The sequence below is a fragment of the Pteropus medius genome, unplaced genomic scaffold, assembly GCF_902729225.1.
Source record: "Pteropus medius unplaced genomic scaffold, Ma_sr-lr_union100, whole genome shotgun sequence".
Taxonomy (NCBI): Eukaryota; Metazoa; Chordata; class Mammalia; order Chiroptera; family Pteropodidae; genus Pteropus; species Pteropus medius.
This window is the reverse complement of record NW_024354501.1, coordinates 1,206,549-1,225,824: the sequence shown is the minus strand read 5'-3', so window position 1 is coordinate 1,225,824 and position 19,276 is coordinate 1,206,549. Positions and strand designations below refer to the sequence as shown.

Sequence of the window (19,276 nt, the reverse complement as noted above, 5' to 3'; positions counted from 1 at the left end):
CGTTCTAGGGGCCTGCTGCCCTGAAGGAGATACCGCCGCGTGCAGTGGCATCGTGTGACATCTGCACAGCCAGAAACAAAAGCACGACCGAGCAGAAGCGGTCGCGGGCGCAGCTCGATGAGTGCCAAGAGCACCGTGCCATCTTTCGAGACGTGTTAGCCTCGAGAGCTCATGGCTCAGGTGATGGAAGGCGAAGCCGTCTTGGCGTGTGGACCGCGGACGCCGGAGACGTGGCCCCGCGGCCGTGCGGCCTCCGGATTCGGACTCGCTCACCGTCCGGCTTTGGTCCCGGTTTCCCGGTGCTTTCCAGGCTGGGTGCCGGGGTGAGTCCCGGGCGTTGGGGAGAGAGCCCAGCAGAGCCTGCAGAGGTCCACACGCCTTAAGCGACTTGACCCCCAGGAGGCCCCAAGCCAGCGCCTTAGCCTCTTGGAACCTCAGCTGCTTTGTCCATAAAGTGGGGAGATTATGCGGACGTCACCCGCGTGACACGGCGAGTCTCACGAGCCTCGTGTGGCCGGCCGGGCCGGCCTAATGATTCACCTGAGGATTCACCGGAGCAGGCGCCCTCGTTCCCACCGGTCAGGAAAGCCCCTGAGGTTCAGCAGACAGGTCCCGCCAGGGGGTGCGGGCGGGATGCGGCGTGCCACCCGCGGTGACCGAGGGCTGTTCCACCTGCACTCGTCACCTGTCTCCAGAATGTTCTTACAGGTGGGACGTGCACCTGTCACGTCGCCACCGGATCTGCCTGCCGTCGGGCACCGAAATGGAAGCGAAATCAGTCTTGGGGTGATGGCAGCCTAGGAAGTTGGGTTAGCGGTCCCTCAGCCTCCTCGGCCCAGAGAGCTTTGAGTGTCTTGGTTTTTTTTGCCGTTTGCATTTGTGGTTTTACAGAGTCCCCACGGCATTAGAAACACCTAACGGTTCTGTTAATTAAATATGTCCAGACAACCTAATACCCTTTGACGAGCGAGCACCTGTTGGCAGAGCCCAGCCTCTCTGGTCCCGGGGGGCCCGCTCACCTCGTTTTCTGTTGCACGTCGTGGACATTCCCCACACTTGCTCTTTGTCGGGTCCACTTCGAACCCCGCTTCACGCTGGGACATCAGCGCGGGGTGGCGGTCTGATGTCACCGTCACAAGCCCCGTGAGCCAGGGGCTCACGCGCCACCTGACAGGTGTCGCTGGGCTGCCCTTGAAATTTTCCAATCCTTGGGGAGCCCCTGTGTGTTCGCGAGGTGGGGGGGCCGGAGTCCTCAGGGGAGGTAGGCGAGCGGGTCCCAGATCCGGAGGAGGACCAGGGGTCACCAGCGGCGGGGCTGGCACGGTGGCACCGGGGACGCCCCTAACGCTCGCTTGCCTCCCGCAGACCAGAGTCATCCTCCTGAACTGGTGCGCCTGGTTCCTGCGCATGAAGCGGCCGGGGGAGGACCGCGTGCGGCCAGCCTGCCAGCTCGCCCCGCGCCGCTGCAGCCTGGCCAGCGTGGACATGGGCGCGGTGGCCACGCCGCCCGCCGCCAACGGCAACCTGCTCTACATCGGCTTCCGTGGCCTGGACGGCGGGCCCTGCGCCCCGACCCCCGACTCGGGCGTGGTGTGCGGCCGCCTGGCCTGCTCCCCGGCGCACGACGCGCACCTGCTGCACGGCGGCCAGGCCCCCGAGGGCGACCCCGACCTGGCCAGGATCCTGGAGGAGGTCCGCTACCTGGCCGCCCGCTTCCGCCGCCAGGACGAGAGCGACGCGCGGGGCAGCGAGTGGAAGTTCGCGGCCTGCGTGGTGGACCGCCTGTGCCTCATGGCCTTCTCCGTGTTCACCATCCTGTGCACCATCGGCATCCTCATGTCCGCGCCCAACTTCGTGGAGGCCGTGTCCAAGGACTTCGCGTGACCGGCCCCCGGCCCGGCCGGCAGGAAGCGCGGTGGCCCGGGGGTCCCCATCCCCCCCACACCCCGCGCGCCCGGTCGCTGTCAGTCACGTCTGTCGGGGTCCCCTGTCGCTCCCAGAAAGAGGTGTCGACCCCTTCAGATGGGGACCAGTAACAGGTCCTCGCTTTGTCGACCCCTTCAGATGGGGGACCAGCAACAGGTCCTCTCGCCCGGCCCCGTGTCCAGGGCAGCCGGACAGAGAGTGGGGTGGCGTGCCCACCTGTCGCTCGCGTGCAGGCCTATGTGACCACGGACGGCGTCCGCTTTTGCCCGTGCACAAGCCTCGATCGAACTAATCATGGTAATAGTCCACCGCACTCGCGAAATCCATCCACGGAATGGGCTGGGAAAAGGGAACTCAACTGAACCGACCTAAAACTGAAAACCCATGTGCTGGTGTTTCTACTACTCAGATTTTATTGGCCAGACACGGTTGGCGGAGAGCAGCAGCCTCCTGCTGTCTCTGCATTTCAAAAGTCAAAGAGGGAGATAGGCAGTTGGTCTGGTAAGTTACGCTTTTACCAGCCTGACCGCTGACACCCCACCTGTCGGGGTGGGGGGGACCAGACTCAGTCAGGGGGTCTCTGTGGACTCCAGGAGACTCGGGTGTCCTGTGCTGTCCCATGATGCTGGGGAGTCGAGTTCACTCTGTCCCACAAAACGCAAAGGGCAGTTGAGTTCTCTTAGAGTCGACAGCCCAGCGGAGCAGCTAACGCGAAATGACACCCTGTTATACGTTTTTGAAAGAAATAAGGATGAGATGCTTCACGTGTACGGACAGTGATTAGTCTGAGAACTTGGTGGGTCCACGTAATGCGCACGTGCTCCGTGCGTCTGGGCAGGGGGCCAGGGCTCCCCGTGGTGGCAGGCATGCGGGAGGATGCAGTGGCCGTTGGCTTTCCTGGACGACAAGCCCGTTGTGGTCAGCTGCGGGGGGCGGGGGTGGCTGGCTGACGGTGCTGACAGCCAGCAGCTACGGCTTCTGGCTTTGGGGGGGTCTGCTCCCCCACACCCGTCTACCCAGCTTCAGACCAGGACGCGGGGTTCCCTGGAGATGTGTGCTTTGAAAGCGAGGGAAACCTCATTTTAAACCTATGGGGTGACAGAATCCCACACTTGGATTATCTGGCCGACAGTGGCCACCTTGCCTCTTCCTGTGTCCCTTATGTTTTAACGAGATCGCAGGGGGACAGAGTTGATCTCTCCTACCTTATTGTTTCCCCAGCAACTGCCCAGAACTCACAACCACGGGAGCCTGTGAGCCCCGGGGATCTTTAATGTGCTGCTCACCCCCGAGATACGCACGTCGTGAGCGAAGATTAGATTTTTCAGAGCAAAAGAAATTGCATAGATTCCTCCCGCCGTTTGTCTCGCTCATTTCTGGGCGGTGAGCATGGATTCGTTTGCACCGAGGAAGACGGCAGCTCACGCGTGTTCCGTGTGTGTGCACACGCGTGTGCGCGGGCTCAGAGAGGACACCATGCTTGCAGGAAGGTTCGTGAATCGTTGCATCCCATCGTGGCGACATCCTCCCAGTCTACGTGGGATGGGTGAACAATGCGCAATGGTTCCCCCCTCTATTAAACTATCTTTAGAAAGGTGTAGGATGTTTTGATACATAAAGGGACGCTTCACACGCCTCATTGCTCGCTGCCAATGGATCCCTACTGCGCTTCGGCTTTATAAAGGAAACCTTTGTGGTTTTGCATTTTCTAAAGAAAAAGAGAGAAAAGCAAACAGAAGCAGTTCGCTTAAGGACACCCAAATAACCACTCTGCCGTTTGAAAAGGGAATCACGAGGAAGAGAGACGCACACACGGTCACACACGTACGAATGCCCGAAGCGACAGCCCCCACCACGCCCTTGCTTTCTCTCCTTACTGGGGACCCCTGGGGACCACCAGTGAGTTTGGAGGAGGCGGGGAAATTTCCAGAAAGGAAGGAGGGGCGTGGGGAGAGGGGAGACAGCCCCTAACAGCGTGCGCAGGTCCGCCTCGTTCTCTGTCACTTCTTCGTGTCCTGGTTTCTCTCTCTAGACTCTGATTTCTTCCCCGTAGGAGTGACCGTCAAGACTATTTGCAGTTTTTATTTTTGTACGCGAATCTGCCATGAGCGTCCTCGTGCGGATATCTTGGTATCAGTTCTGATTCAGAAATGAAATTCCTGCAGTCGAGGCTCTGGGCGTTTCGCATTTTGACACACGTCACCAGATCCAAACGCCGATCGCTGGCTACACCTGACGAGGCTGTGAGGACTTTCCCGACACTAACTAGTATCGACTTAATTTTTTTCCGATCCGATTGGCAAAAAAAAAATTTCAATATTATTCCTCTTAAACTCGCTTTACTATGAGTGAAGTTCGAACATCTTTTCAAAATGTTTTTGGCCGTTTCAGCGTTTGTAAATTTATGTCCTTTCCACAACTTTCAGTTGGGTTATTTGGCTTTTTCTTAATCAATTGGCCTGTGCCCTGTCTGCTTACGTCTCGAAATATTTTACGTGCTTATTATTTGTCTTCCGATGTCATTGGTTGCTTTGTTTATTTCTCGGCATAAAGAAAGCGTAAAGTTTTATGTTGACGATGTATTCATGTCCTCTGTAGATCCTGATATTCGTTTCTTGTTTCAAAAGGCCTTTCCCGTTCCGAAGATATAAATAAACTTACGTTTTCTTCTAACTCCTTATAGTTTCGTTTGTTTGCCTTTACGTTTTCTAACTCCTCGGAATTCACTTCCTGCAGGTACTGTGGGTAAGATGCATTTTTTCCTCTCTCTTCATGATCGGTCGTTTGCGCCCACAAATTATGAGCGGTGCATTCGCGTAATACAATATAATCTTCTCCGCGCTTGTTCGAAATGCCACCTTTTCATAGACTAAATTCCTTTGAGTGTTTGGATCTTTCTGTTTTATTGATATCTCTGCATAAATGCTTTTAAATTCTGAGACTTTCTATTAGTATCAAATATTAATATTAAATGGGTGTTTTCAAGTCAACGCTACCTTCAACTCTCTCTCTCTCTGTCTCTCTCTCTCTCTCTCTCTCACACACACACACACACACGTTCGTTTTTTAAATTGGGGTCACAGTGAATTTAAAGATGGTCGAGCCTTTCTATGCAGGAATGCTGCAATCTCGGCTGAATTCGAATCCAATTTTATGTCACTCGGTGGGTTTACGGTATTATAAAGACAGGTCCTATACGTTTCTTGTCATTTATTTCTAAATATCGCTTGGCTACCGTTTTCAATGGAATGTTCTTCCATTTTCTTTTCTAACGGGATAGACAGGAAAGTAGTACATTTTGTATATTAATGTCATCATCGACCGTCGTTGTTGTGATTTCTTTTTGTTTCTGAGATTTTTTTTTGGCCTTTTCCTTTATTGCTTTCCCCGAGCCGGCTGCATGTGAGAACAGTGTTAAGTCATGGGGATTCGGGTGGCACACCTGCCCTGTCCCCTGGCATTAATGGGGTGGTTTAATGTCTCACCATATCGCTTGTACGAAGACACGCACTTTCGTTGTCATAGTCAAAAAGAGTAGCTATGTCTACTCCAACTGTTAAGGCTTTCTGGGGAAAATGCGGGTGGCGGATTTGTGTCACAGCCTGCTCGGTACCCATGGAGATGCTCGGGTCCCCCCTTCACGCCCCTACTATGTTGCGTTATCTCGACAGAGTCCCCGAGTCCGAACCACCATTGAGAAATATCACCACTTGTGACTTGTGCTGTCAAAATTCACGGTTGAGATGACTCATTCTACAGATTGCTTTTTTTTTGTACTAAACAATGAAACCAAAAAATCTCTGGGCTTCACAACCATCCGCTGGGTTTAGCAGCATCTTCTACTCAGGTGTAGGAGAACTCGCCTGGGGCTGTCCGGGGGGCATTGGCACGTATCTGGGTCTCTCCTCGGGCAGGTGAGATCCTCGACCACGTCAGGAGTCATTGTAGTTACATATTTTTTTTAGAAAATTAATCGCCATCCATTTGTCAGCATTATGTGCCTAGTTTTGCGATATAGGCACTTAACATTTTAAAATTTCCTCTGTGTTCATGGTTATATTTCTTTTTCTAATCACTGTGTGCATTTTTCCTTCTGGTTTTTTGTTTGTTTGTTTGTTTTTGATTTGGCTCGCTAAGGATGTTGTTTATATTTTCAGACACCGTGTGCTCTCAGGCTTATTCGTCAGTTTGGGGGAGTGGCTATGGGCCCTGGATTGCCAGGCAAGCCACGCGGTAGAAGCCGGAGGTCACGCCTGGCCAGGGAGCACCAATGTGTCAGACGGGGCTGGTCATCCCATTCACGTGATGGGTTAGTTGGGAAAAAAAAAAAGCGTTAACCAGAAGCCATCTTGAAGCCCAGGCCTCTGGAAATAACTCTTTCTCACAAAATTTAACGTTCACCCGTGCTTCGTCCTTTCTCGCCCAAGCCGACCCCCAAGTTCCCCCAGACCCAACCTCCCTACTGCTGACTTCTTTTTCTTTCTCTTTTTTTTTTAGGCGAGGCGACCCTTGGTTGACCTCACAGGTTGCAAGGACCTCGTCGGCTTACAATCCCTTATTTTTTATTTTTTATGCCTACGGCACCTGGTCTTCCTAGGCGGTCTCCCATCCGAGTACTAACCAGGCCCGACCCTGCTTAGCTTCCGAGATCCGACGGGATCGGTCCTTTTTCTAATTACCGTTCACCCCGTTTGCATGTGGGTTTGGCTCTCTAATATCAGAGCTCACCCTAAGATGGGGAGAGGGGTCCTGTGGTCACGGCCCCTGGGGGGCTGCTGTCCGCAGCTTCGGTCCTCGTGGACCCTTGTGATCAGCCCCACCGTCTGTCTGTCTGTCCTCAGGAGGCCCCTCTGGGGATCACAGGAAGGGAAGGGTCCTCCCGTCCGCCCAGTTCCTCGCCCCCGCTTGTCTGTCCTGATGTCTCAGTCAGAATCTTACACTTTCCCAAATTTTGTTTTTTCTTTTACTTTTTTTGCTAAAACCTTTCGCCAGTCTTTCCTCTGCCGTGTTTGACTTCTGTGAATTTACCTTCTCACGAATGCTACCCATCACCAAATGCTACAGTTACGTTTGATTCTTAAACGGCTGCTTTCATTTTTTAATGTTTCGGTCTTTCTCGTCTACTCTATTTTTTTTTTTTTTTACAGTGAAGATCTTAGATTTCAGAGCAGTTTTAGATTTGCAGCGACACGGGATGGGGACAGAGAGCTCCCACGTGCCCCCTGCCCACACACGCACGGCTCCCGTCACCAGCCGCCCACACGAGAGCGGTGCACCTGCTACAGCTGCCGAAACGTGACCGACACGTCGGTCGCCCGGCGGCCGCCATCGCCTGGGTGCTCGCTCCCCACGTCTGGACGACTGTGTAATGCCACGTGTCCCCTGCGACAGCATCACAGAGCAGCATCGCGGCTCCACCCGTTCGCGCCCCCGCCCTCCGCCAATCCCTGGCGCCCACCGCTCCGTTACTGACCCCATAGTTTCGCCTTTTTCAGAATGAGATGGGTCATCGGAATCACAAGGCATGCAGCCTGTGTGGACTGGCTTCCCTCGCTTCGTCACGTGCGTTTAAGGTTCCTCCACGTCTCTTCACAGCTCGACGGCTCATTTGTTTTCAGTGCTGAGTAATATTCCACCGTCTGGATGGACCACAGCGTGTCTCCCCATCACCCGCTGGAGGACGTCTGGGTCGCTTCCGAGCGTCGGCCGTCATGAGTAAAGTTGCCTTAAGCACCTGCGTGCAGGTTTTTGAGTAGATGTACGTTTTCGACTCCTCTGAGTCACTACTGTAGAGTACTTACTGGTCGTCGAATTGCACGGTAAGATTGTGCTTTGTTTTGCAAGAAACCGTCTTCTGAAGTGCCTGAGCCATTTCGCGTTCCCAGCGGCAGTGACCGGGAGAGCCTGTGGCTCCGGACGCCCCGCGCCGGGCGGTGTCGGCATCCGGGTTTTGGCCATTCGGGCAGGTGCGCAGTGACATCGCATCGCCGTGTTTGTTTTCATTCCCTGGAGGACACACGATGTGGAGCATCGTTTTCGCGGGCTTATTTGCCATCTGCGTATCATCTCTGATCAGGTACCTGTCCAGGTCTTTGGCCCATTTTTAAATTGTCTCGTTTTCTTATTCTTATTTCTTATTCTCGAGTATTGAGAGTTCTTTGCATATATCGGATCACAGTCCTTCATCATGTGCGTCTTTTTCAAATATTTTCTCCCCATCTGTGACTTGTTTTTTTCTTCTCTTGACACGGTCTTTCACAGAGCAGAAGTTTTGCATTGAAAGGAAGTCCAAACTATCGATTATTTCTTTCACGGATCGTGCCTTTGCTGTTCGTATCTAAAATATCATCTTCATACCCGAGGCCATGCAGGTTTTCTCCTACGTCATGTTCTAGGGGTTTTATAATTTGTGTTTGACGCCTACGTCCGTGATCCATTTTTGGACAGTGTGACGTCTGGGTCTCCATTCATGTGTTTTGTTCTGTTTGGTTTTGTTGTTGGTTGTTTTTCTTTTTATTTATTTTTTATTTTTTATTTTTTTTGCATGTGGATATCCAATTGCTCCAGAACCATTTGTTGAAAAGTCTTCGTTTGCTCCGTTGTAGTACACCTGAGTGTTCAGTTGCTTTGATATCATTTGCTGGAAAAAAAAAAAACAACAACTATCTTTTTCCCATTGAATTTTGCCCCTTTGTCAAAGATCAGCCGATTACATTTCCATGGGTCTGTTTCTGGGCTGTCTCTTCTGCTTCATCGGGTTCTATCTGGGTTCCTTTTCTATTCGATTTGTCTATTATTTTGCTAAAACCACACTGTCTTGATTACTGTAGCTTTATAGTAAACCTTAAAGTCGATCTTCTATTTCTTTAAAAAATTATATATACATATTTAGTTGTGATAAAATTTGCATAACGTATCATTGAGCATCTTCGCCATTTTCAGTGTATAGCTCAGTGGCATTTCGTGCGTTCACCTTATTGTGTGATCATCGCCACCATCCATCTCCAGAATTCTTTGATTGTGCAGAATCCAAACTCCCCATCCCCCGCCCCCGGCAACCACCATTCTGCTGAGTCTGTGAACCTGATTCTTCTAGGTACCGCCTGTGAGTGGAATGCACAGTATTTCTCATTTTGTGACTGGCTTATGTCACTTACCCAACGTCTTCAAGGCTCAACCGAGTCGTAGTTTCCTTTCTACTTTTACTACTTGGTTGTGGTTTTTCTGACTTATTTAGTAGATCCCTAGTTCATTGATTTCCATTCGTTTTGATTTAATCGTATAGATACTTTTGGCCCTGAATTTTCTCGTTGATACTTTAACAGCAATCCATATATTTTGATATATAGTGTTTTCATTGTCTTTTCCTAGATAGTCTATAAATTCAGTTTTGATAGCTTGTTCGAACTGAGGCTTTTGGAGTGTTTTTCAGTTTTCACCTTTTTTTCAGAGTGGATCATGCTTTTTATTTTTTTAACTAAATCGTCGGGGTGACACTGGTTAATAAAATCATATAGGGTCCAAGTGTACAATTCGATAATACATCATGTGTATATCGCGTTGTGTGTTCATCACCCAAAGTTAAGTTTCCTTCTGGCACCCCCGATAAGCCTTCGATTGTCCTTCCTTTTACTATAGGAACAATTAATGTCATATTTTATTCTATTCTAAATGTTCACCCCGAATTGACGCTTCCTGCTGTTAAAACCAGGCCCCCAGATTTCGTATTTCTGAGTTCATGCCTCATGTATCCTCACCCATAATTTTATTTTTAACCTTTTTGGAGTCACATTGTTATAGGGTTGCCTCAAATATGCGTTTACGTTTTTATATTATATTTTTAAAAAATATTTGATATGTTTGGTTCTAAAATTGTTTTTCCTGAAACAATTTCCGTAGTTAATGTTTCTTTTGCATGCTACACTTTGGGTTTGCTTCCTTTCTTCCTTTGGTTAGATGAGTATTCTTTTTGTTAAAATGGAAGATTTATGTTTGTACGCGTTTAAAGTGGTTACCTGTATGCTTTCAGGAAATATAATCGAACCCCTATCTCGTGACTTATCAACCTGAATCTGTTCCGGTTTTTCCACGTGTTCTAAAACGGTAGTTTGGGGTCTTCATTTATTTCCAAAGGTTTGCGATTTTCCATTCATTTTGTCGGTCTGATCTTTTACCTCTTCTTTTATCGACATCATTTTCTCATTACCTTATTTTTAAATAATTTTTTATTTTCAATGACCACTGACATACGCTATTATATTAGTTTCAAGTGTACGACGTAGTGATTAGACATTTTATAACTTACGAAGTGATCACCCCGATCAGTCCAGTACCCACCTGACACCACACATACTTATCACGCTTTATCGACCATATTTCCTATGCTGTACTTTACATCCCTGTGACTGTTTTGTAACTTCCAATTTGTACTTTTTAATCCCCCAAACGTGGCCCCAAACATCCCTTCCATCTGGTAACCATAAAAATGTCCTTTGTGTCTATGAGATTATTTCCGTTTTGTTTCTTTATTTTGTTCTTTAGATTCTACATGTAAGTGAAATCATATGGCATTTATGTTTGTCTGTCTAACTCCACACGGCACAATACCTTCCAGGTCCATCCATGTTGCAAATGGCATAATTTCATTCTTTTTGTGGCTGAGTGATGTTCTGTCGTGTATATGTGCCACCTCTTCCGTATCCATCATCCGTGATGGGCACCCGAGCGGCCTCCATATCTTGGCCACTGTAAATACTGCTGCACTGAACACGTGGAGTCACATGACTTTCTACGTAGTGCGTGTGTTTCTTCACATAAAAACCCGGAAGTGGGATCACTGGGTCCTTCTTTGCCTCTTGTTATGGACTTGGTTTTAAAGTCTATTTTGTATAATATTAGCATTGCTACCCCAGCTTTTTTTTTTTTTTTTTTTTTGTTTTCTTCTTTTCCATTTCCATGAGACCTTTTTTTTCCATCTCTTTACTTTCAGTCAATATGTGTCTTTTGGTCAGAAGAGGATCTCTTGCAGACAGTAAACACGGGGGTCTTGTTTTCTTATCCATCAGCCACCCTATAACTTGATTGGAGCATTTAATCCATTTACATTTAACATAATTATTGGTAGGTGTGCAGTTATTGCCATTTTATTATTCTTATTTTTTTATTTTTTTCTTCTTCTTGAAAAAGTCCCTTTAATATTTCTTGTAATACTGGTTTACTGGCGATGAACACCTTCAGGTTTCTCTCGTCTAGGAGACCATCCTTCGATTCTCAGTGACAGCTTTGCTGGGTAGAGTCACCTTAGTCGCAAGTCCTGGCTTTTGACCACTTTGAATATTTCCTGCCGGTCCCTTCTGGCTGCAAAGTTCCCTTTGAGAGATCAGCTGACAGTCTTATGGCAGCTTCCTGGTAGGTGAGTAACTGCTTTTCTCTTGCTGCTTTTAAGATTCTCTCTCTGTCTTTCACCTTTGGCATGTTAATGAGGCCGTGTCTCGGTGCGGCCTCTGTGGGTTCATCTCGTTTGAGACTCTGTGCTTCCTGGGCTTGTCTTTCTATTTCTTTTGCCAGGTTAGGGGAGTTTTCAGTCATTATTTCTTGAAATAGGTCTTCGATTCTTTGCTTTCTCTCTTCTCCTCCGGGTACCCCTATGATGCGGATGTTGGCACACTTCCTATCGTCCCAGAGGCCCCTTAACCTACCTTCATTTTAGGGGATCCTTTTTTCTTGTTGCTGTTCTGACTGAGTGTTTTCTGCTACCTTATCTTTCAAATTGCCGATTCGATTTTCTGCTTCATCTAATCTGATTATTCTCTCTAATGTAGTCTTCATTTCTGACTGGTTCTTTTTTATGTTTTCTATCTCCATTTTTATGTTTCCTCTCTCTTTGTCGAAGGTCTGAGCCCATTTACCATCCTGATAAGCAGTGTTTTGGACTCTGCGTCTGGTAGATTGCTCGTCTCCATTTTATTTAATCATTTTTTCTGGAGCTTTCTTCTGATCTTTCATTTGAGGCATGTGTCTTTGTCTCTTCATTCTGGCTGCCTCCCTGGGTTTGTTCCCACATGTTAGGCAGAGCTTTCATGTGTCCTGGTCTTGGTAGAAGTGGCCTTATGTAGTAGATGTCCTATGGGCTCAGTGGCACAGTCTCCTGGGTCACTGAGCTGCGCGCTCCAGGTGTGTCCCTTATGTGGGTTATGTGTGCCCTCCTGTTGTAGTTGAGATTTGATTGCTTTTTGCATGCCAGGGACTGCCCCTCAGGCTGATTGATCATGAGGACTGGCCGTGACCATGAGCTATTGTATGGGGGCTGACCCCACGGAGCAAGATTCGCTGTAGCTTGGCCCTGGTGCCTGCCCAGTCTGCTCTTTGGCTGTGCCATTTGTAGAGGTGGTTGGACGGGGCTCTGGTGTGGTCTTAAGCTGGCCACTGGGTGTGTTGGTTCTGGGTTTGCCTTGTGGGAGGGTCTCTGAAGCAGAACAAGGTCAGCCGCTGCCTGCGCCCTGACTGGAGCCACCTGGTATGACCTACAGAGGCATCTGCAGTTGGTGCCACTTGTGCCGGGCTTGGAGGCACCTGGGAGTGGCTGAGCCGCGAACCGAGGCCTCTGCCGCTAGTGCCGGGCTGGGGGCTGCTCTGCGAGAGGTGCGGGGCCCGCGGCGGCCAGATGCTGCTTGTTTGGGGTTTGTGGGCCTTTGTGACTTTAGGAAAGTCTGCAGCATGAGCCAAGAAGGCCATTTGTATGGAAAAGCCACTGGAGGCGGCTTGGGGGCCCACACGTGGGAGGGGCGGGGCCTCGGAGTCACGTGGGCGGGGCGAGCGCATCGGCCAGGCTGAGGGACACTCAATATGGTGCCCGTGGTGCGTGCAGGCTGCGTGGGAGGAGGGCCCAACGGAGGGACAGTGGCCTCTGCCAGTACTTCTGTCCCGGAGAAGCCGCGCCTCCAGCCCTCGCCCTGAAGCAGACATCTCGGTCCCTCCCCGGGTGTCTCTGGCACCTGTCGAGCTGCGTCCCCACACTGGAATCAGAGCGAGCGAGTCCCCGTCAGCGGTGAGTCCACGCGGCTTCTTTAAGAGGAAAGTCTGTGACTCCCGCCGCCCTCTGTGTCACTCGGCCACCATCCCTGCTGGTTTCACAGCAGAGGCTGTGGGGACTTCTCTTCCTGGCATCAGAACTTGGGCTGGGGAGCCCAGCGTGGGGCCGGGACCCCTCACTCCTCCTGGGGGGACCTCTGCCTTTAACCGCCACACGTGGGTGTGGGACCCGTTCTGTGTCTCCGCCCTCCTGCCAGTCTCGAGGTGGCCTCTTCTGCATGTCCCCAGGCGGGTCTCAGTGACGGCTCTGCGGTTTCACTGCGATGCTGAGGTGGTCGTGGGGGGAGGTGGCACCGCGGTCACCTGCTCTGCATCTTGACCTGAAACCCTCTCATAAACTTTTTATACAGAATTTTGGAGACTTCTCTCCTGTGTCTCGCTTCTCTGTCTTTGCGGATAGAACCTTCGACTCTGTTCCGCAGGCCTGGCAGTTCCCGTTCATCCGCTTCTGCTGGGTCTAAGCCGCTCTGCGCGGCCCGTCTGAACCTCTCCGAGCCTCTCCCCAGAGTCTCCGGTTATTCCCTCGTTCAGGCTTGAGGCGGAGGCTCCATCCTCCCTCCTCGTCTGCTCTTTCATTCTGAGCCTCTGAGAGGAAGGATGGAGCATCTGGGCTTTGCTTTTGCACCTGTTTGCGGCCACCGTTGGTCTGTCGGGTCCCCTAGATTCTGAGGCACTGCCCTGCCAGGAGGTGGGCACTGTCCTTATTTCTCTCATTCGGCATGAAATCCTGGGTCTCCCGTCAGCCGCTTAGTTTAGCTTTGTTTCCTGTTTCAGCCTCGTCCCTCCATCCACATTGTCCAAACTCTAACCTTAAACCCACCTCTGGTCATCAGAGAGAAGATAAGATACTTGTGACTTGGCCGTGGTGGTGGGTGGGCTGTGGGGGGCACCATCTTTTGGTCTGATTATGCCTTGAAAGTGGTCGACATCACCCTCCCTCTGTTTTTTTTCTGCCCATCTGGGAAAGACAACATGAAGACCCCTCACTGGTTTCCTGCGTCTGCCGAAATCCTTAAGGCGTTGGTAGGCTGTTCTACATTCATGAGATTTCTAGAAATTTCCTCTCCAGATTACAATTTTCCTTCTCGGTCATCCACACCGCAAACTGCTGCAGAGAGGGTGGACTCGGGCCCTTCGGTCAGAGGTGTCTGTCGGGGTGTCACCCGGAGGCGGGTCCGTGAAAGACCACACTGCCCTCGTTCCCATCCCTGGCTGTGGCGTTTTGAAGAATGTGGCATATGGCTGCGTCACTTCACTAACTTCATTACTGCTGTCTACTGTGTTTGGGGGCTGGACTCTGCTCACAATACCCTCTTGAGGCCACCGACCTTCAGAAAAGTGAGTCGCGGCAGAGAGTAATCGTTACACGTACACACGAAGGCTGGTAGTATTATAGTCGCAATAATTTGTGAGTATCCTGGCAGAGAGGCTCTAACTTTACGTGGACGCTGTTGACGTTTATGTTGAAGCTGCTGCCACAGTCGTGGGCGTTCCTATTTCTCCACCTGTATTTGCCCCTTCTCCTCTCTGGTAAACTAAAGTAACCGAGAATTGGTCACGTCTTGTACGATATCCTTTTATTGATGCTAACCAAGGAGCTATGTTCTAGACGTGTCCTTCGAACTATCATTTAAGATAGGGACAGTGTTATGGAAATAAGTACGTTAGAGTTCGACCAGGGGCTGTGTTTCTCCCTGTGCGTTTTGGTCACGTCTGCACGGTAGAAACTGCTATCACACTTCGAAACAAACATAAGTCCCAGGAAATTGCCACCCACTTAAGATTACAGTGTGAGCGAGTCGTGTCCACGCGTCAGCGTGGTCCCCATACTCTGTCATCCTTGACCTTTGTTTCTTGTGTGACAGGAGTAGACGGCCTCAGGCACCCTGACCGGCCAAGCACCGCATGCTAGGCACAGAGGGACGCGTGGCCGTGCATTTGAGTGAGCGTGTCCCAAATCCTTTGTGGAAAGAGTTAAGCTCGTTATATGCGATCGCGTTGAGACTTTCCCACAGATGCGGCAGCTCAGAGCTCATCGATGCCTTCAGCTTCCAGACTATAAAGGGGGGAGGGGTTGTTTCTTCCAACAGAACAGGTGAGAATATCAGGCCCAGGGCAGGCCCCGCTCCCGGCGTGAAGGGTCCCAGGCCAGTGTTACTGCAGACTGTGGTTTTTTGATGGCAAGGTCAGCAAATCGTGCCACGCAGGCGTCCTATGGTCTTCCTAAAAGGGAATCGATCATTGACTTTTCTGTCCACTTAGTGGTGTTTTGTTTCTGATGGCCGGGAGGCTCGCATTAGTTAAGGAGCCTCCGACAAGTCGGCAGTTTACGGAGCGTGCAGGAAGGAAGGGCACTTCTTATCATCTAATGCACCACAACCTCAGCATTGAACTCTTCCAGAAAGAATCCCGGCTTATCGTGTGGCCGCATGTAAACGACATACTTTGGTCTCACATTCGAGCTACCGTCCTCTTTACGACTGTGTGTGTGTGGTATTATTGTTGATGATGTGTGTGTGTGTGTGTCTGGAGCTGGTACGAGTGAGGCATTACCTCCAAGATAAGAAGATTTATTTTACTCATTATAAATTCCTCCCAGAGCAAAGAGCTAACTTATTAAAATGCTGTACATTTGGCCGCGTGGGACTCGGGCCAAGGCGATTTGGGACGCGCCACTGTGTACCGGTAATGAAAACAGAAATGAATTCAACCTCCTAACGGGAAAGTGACAAGCAAATAAATTAGTCTCCGGGTTATCCGATTTTAGAAAATGATCTACGGAAAACGTGAAATAGACAGTTAAAAGAGCATCCGGGTTTCCGTATGGAAAACTCGGGATTTACAATGACTGCGTGGAGCTGGGGCATCCAGGGCGGATCTGAGCCTCGAGACCTAACCGCAGCATCTCCGACGGCCACTGCTGCTTCTTTTCACGCTTCCTTCTCCCCGTCCTCGCAAGTGTGGGCGAAACTCACCCGCGAGCGTAGCGGAGACGTACTGTGCTTGCGGCCTGAGGACATCGTGGCTCGGTCTTTCACTTAAACGAACCATCACCTCCGCTTAATTATGGGAACAATAGCAATCGCATGTCGCGGTCCAGGAAACGTGGCTGGCGGTTAGTGCTACCTCGATGTTCGGGAAAGGGGCTGGGGCAGGGCCAGCCTCGGGCACCCTGAAGAAGTAAGTCCCTTTCGCCTCTGAGCTCTGAAGCTCTCCTTGCTGTTCCTTGCTCTTGGGCAGAGGGTCCCAAGACATTCCTGCCATCGTTGAGTTCTAGAAAGCCCTCCTCCGAGGCTTGCTTTCCCCGAGGTGCACTGCACCCCAGAATAAGTGCTCGATCCCGCCCCCCTGACCTCGTCCTGCTTATAGGCAGGCCCGTCCGAACGCCAGCACCTCTGCATGCCCAGGTGTGCCGGCTTCCACAGGCAGCATCCAGGCACTGGCCTTCGTGACCGTGTCGAGAAGGAGCATGTAGAAAGGACATGGCTACGGGACTCTTGTAGGTCCCCCCCCTCTTGCTTCAAAAGGGTGGCACCGAAGCCATGTGACATCCTAGTTCTTAACTGAGGGATCGGCCTAGAACGTGTGGTCTGGAGCTGAGCAGCTGAGACGTGGTGTAAGGTTGAAGGTTCTTAAAGCTCCTACTTCCTGCCTCCAGGTGATTCTGAGACCCACCCCACCCAGCCCAGCCCAAAAATCAATGACGTGTCTGGCCACAAAGAAAAGCTTTACCGAAAGTAAAGACAATATATGTTGTATTTCCTCCCATAAGGCAATGAAATTAGAAATTAAAAATAAAAGGGCCCAGAGAAAAAAAAATGAGCTATACCCAGTTAGCCCAGCCTTCTTAATAATTCTGAAGCTAAGGAGAAAATCATAACTGAAACCCCCATGATTTAGAAACACACAACTGCGAAGACACTAAACACTAAATCTGTGAGACGTGACCCAGGCACCAGCTAGACCCATCTATTGTCTGCAAGATGCACGTGAAAACGGATAAAAATACGAACAGCGTATTAATTATGCATAGCAGTTTGATGGACACGTTCAGGGGATTCTGCGTGGTGCCGTGAACGCGGCCGATACGGATGACGTTCGCTTCCCGTTCAAATGCCGACGTGCTGGCTAAAAAAACGGCACACGTGCTTTTGCAAACCGGCGAGCTGCTCGCGTGGTCCCCCTTCAAAGCATCGCGAAGTGACATTTTAAGCTCACTCATGGTTTCTTTGGCAACATGATTTCTTCAGAAATTCAGTAGGCTTCTCTGATCGATAGTCAGTGCACTTCACGTGCTGACAACCGGGGGTCTGCCGTCCTCAACATTTCTTCCAAGACCCTCCCTCCACCCCCACCCCCGGGAGCTACCGTCCGGGCAGGGAGGACCACAGATGGCATCTGTCACTGCCACCGAGTCAGGACACGAGTTAGATATAGACAGCCGCCGGATACACAGCCACAGGCCAGCGGGCGACGGGTTTGGGGGTGGCCAGCCCCCTGGGCTGTTTCCAGGACAGATGGTTACTGTCCTGTGGTTCAGCTCACGCCGGTCAGAGACCCCACCGTGGGGGTGCAGCCAACGAGCATCCACAGTGGCCCAGATGAGCTCACATGGCTATATGCTTCACAGCTACGACCAGGAGATCTGCAGTGACCCACACAGTGACCGACACAGTGACCAACACAGCCCTGCATTTACCCAGCACGGGGTGTGAAACGCCTGCCTCTCTGACGTTTAGAAACAAGCGTGCACTCCAGCAGCCAAGGGCCAGTCCCAGCGCTGTCCGCCCCCTTGACGTTCAGGGACGGGAAGTATAGACAGGAAAGGCTGTGGGCCTGTCGCGGACAGCGCGGGTGGGGTCCAGGGCTGCTCGGCCTGTGTCCTCCGCCTAGGAGGCAATGCTGGGCAGAAGCTGGGGTCTCTGTTTCCACGGCTTCAGGGGAGTTAGGGTTCAGTCACCCACTGCAGTCGCTGGAGAAGCAGGTGGTGAGGTTGATGACCAGGCCTGTGCGGAGGGGTGGCAGAGCCACGCGTGACGGGTGGCATTGGGAGACCCAGAACCAGGAAGCCCATGCAGACTACAGACAAGCTGGGAACACTGAGCTCCCCGAGTCTCTGTGACCCACCCCCCTACAGCCCACCCAGCTGGCGCCCCCCGACTTGAGGGCCCTGTGACACCTCTGCGTGGACCGCTCCCCTCCCAAGGTGACTCCCTGTCACCTGCTGCGGCCTCGAGACCCACAGGTACCGAGGAGGGTCCGCGGGGCACACAGATCGTGTTGGGGGTGGGGGGAATAGCATGGTAGGGGAGGGCACAGGGGTGCGGGGGGTGCGCCCATGTGACCGGCCGGAGCCCCGCGGTGCAGCCCTCCGGACCCGCTGGCCCACGTGTGACGAGGCCCAAGCGTCCCGCTGTCCACGGCCATCGCACGTGCAGAAGCGTCTGCGTCGTGCGGGACACGCCCAGCGCCACCCCGGTGATGTGACGATGGCAGAGACCTCGGGCATCTTGACGAGACACGTGTGGCCCGGACCTCGGGGACGTTTCTAGTGACTCGGTGGACTGAAGCATGTTGGGACGGTCCCTCCAAAGTGACAGGAAAGCTGTAATTCCTGCTCCTGCTAAGGGTGCTCAAAAACAGTTTGGGAGGGTCCCGAATCTCTTTCCCGGGTAATCTACAAAGCTAAGCGGGGGTCCTGCTGCATTGGGGTGGGCCCCGATCCGTGTGACTGGCCTCCTTAGAGGAGTGAGCATCTGTCGACAGACGCGGAGTCGCGTGGGGTGGGAGGTTGGGGACAAAACCTGCTCTCAGGCAAGGCGGGCGTCTGGCGTCTCCCACAGACCCGGATCTGAGTAGAAACGAGGCCATCTGTACAGACAAAATTGCCATTTTCCCAGAACCAGCCTTATCGCTTATCGTTCATGTTTGGAAAAGGGTGACAGCCGCAGGAAGGGCCTTTAAGGACTGGCAGCCTCCACGGGAACAATGCTGAACGAGGCAGAAATTCCTGGGAAAAGTGTCGACTCAGTGAATTTTAATGAAACGGCCCTCAGAGGCATAAGACTCGATTGACACCTGCATTATTTACTGACGTGTGGGGAGTTTGCGGGTTTCCCATTTTGTTAATGTGGCATCGGGTCACCTGAGCGAGTCGCAGCCACCGGGAACACATTGCTCATTATCAGCGGCACACTTGGAGGACAGACTAGAATCCTGGTGTGTCACCTTCTCTAAGCCATTCCTTCCCCAAGGGGGC

The 19,276-nt window shown here is 51.6% G+C and overlaps 1 protein-coding gene across 1 annotated transcript in view; it reads left to right on the top strand.

Annotated features, from left to right (window-relative positions):
- The window catches only part of LOC120595320 (neuronal acetylcholine receptor subunit alpha-7-like), a 62,062-nt gene extending 57,490 nt beyond the window's left edge, over positions 1-4,572 (top strand). The window contains 2 exon segments of the mRNA XM_039853407.1: positions 311-315; positions 1,366-4,572. Of these exon segments, the coding sequence (XP_039709341.1) occupies positions 311-315; positions 1,366-1,884 (524 nt within the window). The 3' untranslated portion in view covers positions 1,885-4,572.
- Positions 4,573-19,276: the final 14,704 nt, after the last annotated feature.